The 1080-nt window shown below is 57.5% G+C and overlaps 1 protein-coding gene across 1 annotated transcript in view; it reads right to left on the reverse strand.

Annotated features, from left to right (window-relative positions):
• Nucleotides 1-579: 579 nt before the first annotated feature.
• Nucleotides 580-1080, reverse strand: part of LOC104398138 (spectrin beta chain, non-erythrocytic 4-like) — a gene marked incomplete at both ends in the record, with an annotated part of 11187 nt that continues 10686 nt past the window's right edge. Inside the window, one exon of the mRNA XM_010008187.1 lies at nucleotides 580-753. Within this exon, the coding sequence (XP_010006489.1) occupies nucleotides 580-753 (174 nt within the window). The remainder of the gene's footprint in view (nucleotides 754-1080) is intronic.

Below are 1080 nucleotides of genomic sequence, written 5' to 3' on the forward strand. Positions count from 1 at the left end.
CCCCCCACCCAACATGGAGGTCCTCCAACCCCATCTGAAGGTCCCCCCACCCAACTTGGAGTCTCCCCACCCAACTTGGGGTCCCCCCACCCCAATCTGAGGTTTTCCAACCCAACTTCGAGGTCCCTCCACCAACCTGAAGATCCTCCCACCCAACCTGAGGTCCCCCCACCCAACATGAAGTCCCCCCACCCAACTTGAAGATCCCACCACCCAAGTTAAGGTCCTCCCACCCAACTCTGAGCTCCTCCAACCCAACCTGAGGCTCCTCCCACCCAACTTAGATACCCCTCACCCAACCTGGAGGTCCTCCAACCCCATCTGAAGGTCCCACCACCCAACGTTTCAGGTGCCCCCCATCCGAGAGACTCCAACCTACTTGAGTTTGAAGACGTTCTTCTTCTTCTTGTAGTCATTGTTAAGGTCCTCCCACCCAACTCTGAGCTCCTCCAACCCAACCTGAGGCTCCTCCCACCCAACTTAGATACCCCTCACCCAACCTGGAGGTCCTCCAACCCCATCTGAAGGTCCCACCACCCAACGTTTCAGGTGCCCCCCATCCGAGAGACTCCAACCTACTTGAGTTTGAAGACGTTCTTCTTCTTCTTGTAGTCATTGGCCACCTCACTGGTGGAGTGGTGGAGGTTGAGGAGAGGTTCTCCACCATGGGTGGTTCCAGCTGCGTGGCCCTTGGCGTCCTTGTAGAAGCCCAGGTCACCTTTGCTCAGGACACAGTAGAGGTTGACCCAGGACCTGCTCAAGGTGGGGACACACGTTGGAGAGGTGGTGGCACCAGGAGAACCAGAGCTCCTGGTTGGTTGTTGCTGGTGGGACCTCCAAGGACTCCACACACCAAAGTGTCACCTCCGAGGCATGATGAGCCTTTTTGACGTGATGGGACCCCCAAACCTTGGTCAACCCTCCCCATGGACACCCCCAAACCTTGGTGAACCTTCTCCATGGACACCCCCAAACCTTGCTCAACCCTCCCCATGGACACCCCCAAACCTTGGTGAACCTTCTCCATGGACACCCCCAAACCTTGCTCAACCCTCCCCATGGACACCCCCAAACCTTGGT

This window comes from Chaetura pelagica, unplaced genomic scaffold, assembly GCF_000747805.2.
Source record: "Chaetura pelagica isolate M959 unplaced genomic scaffold, ChaPel_1.0 scaffold1242, whole genome shotgun sequence".
In the NCBI taxonomy this organism is placed as follows: Eukaryota; Metazoa; Chordata; class Aves; order Apodiformes; family Apodidae; genus Chaetura; species Chaetura pelagica.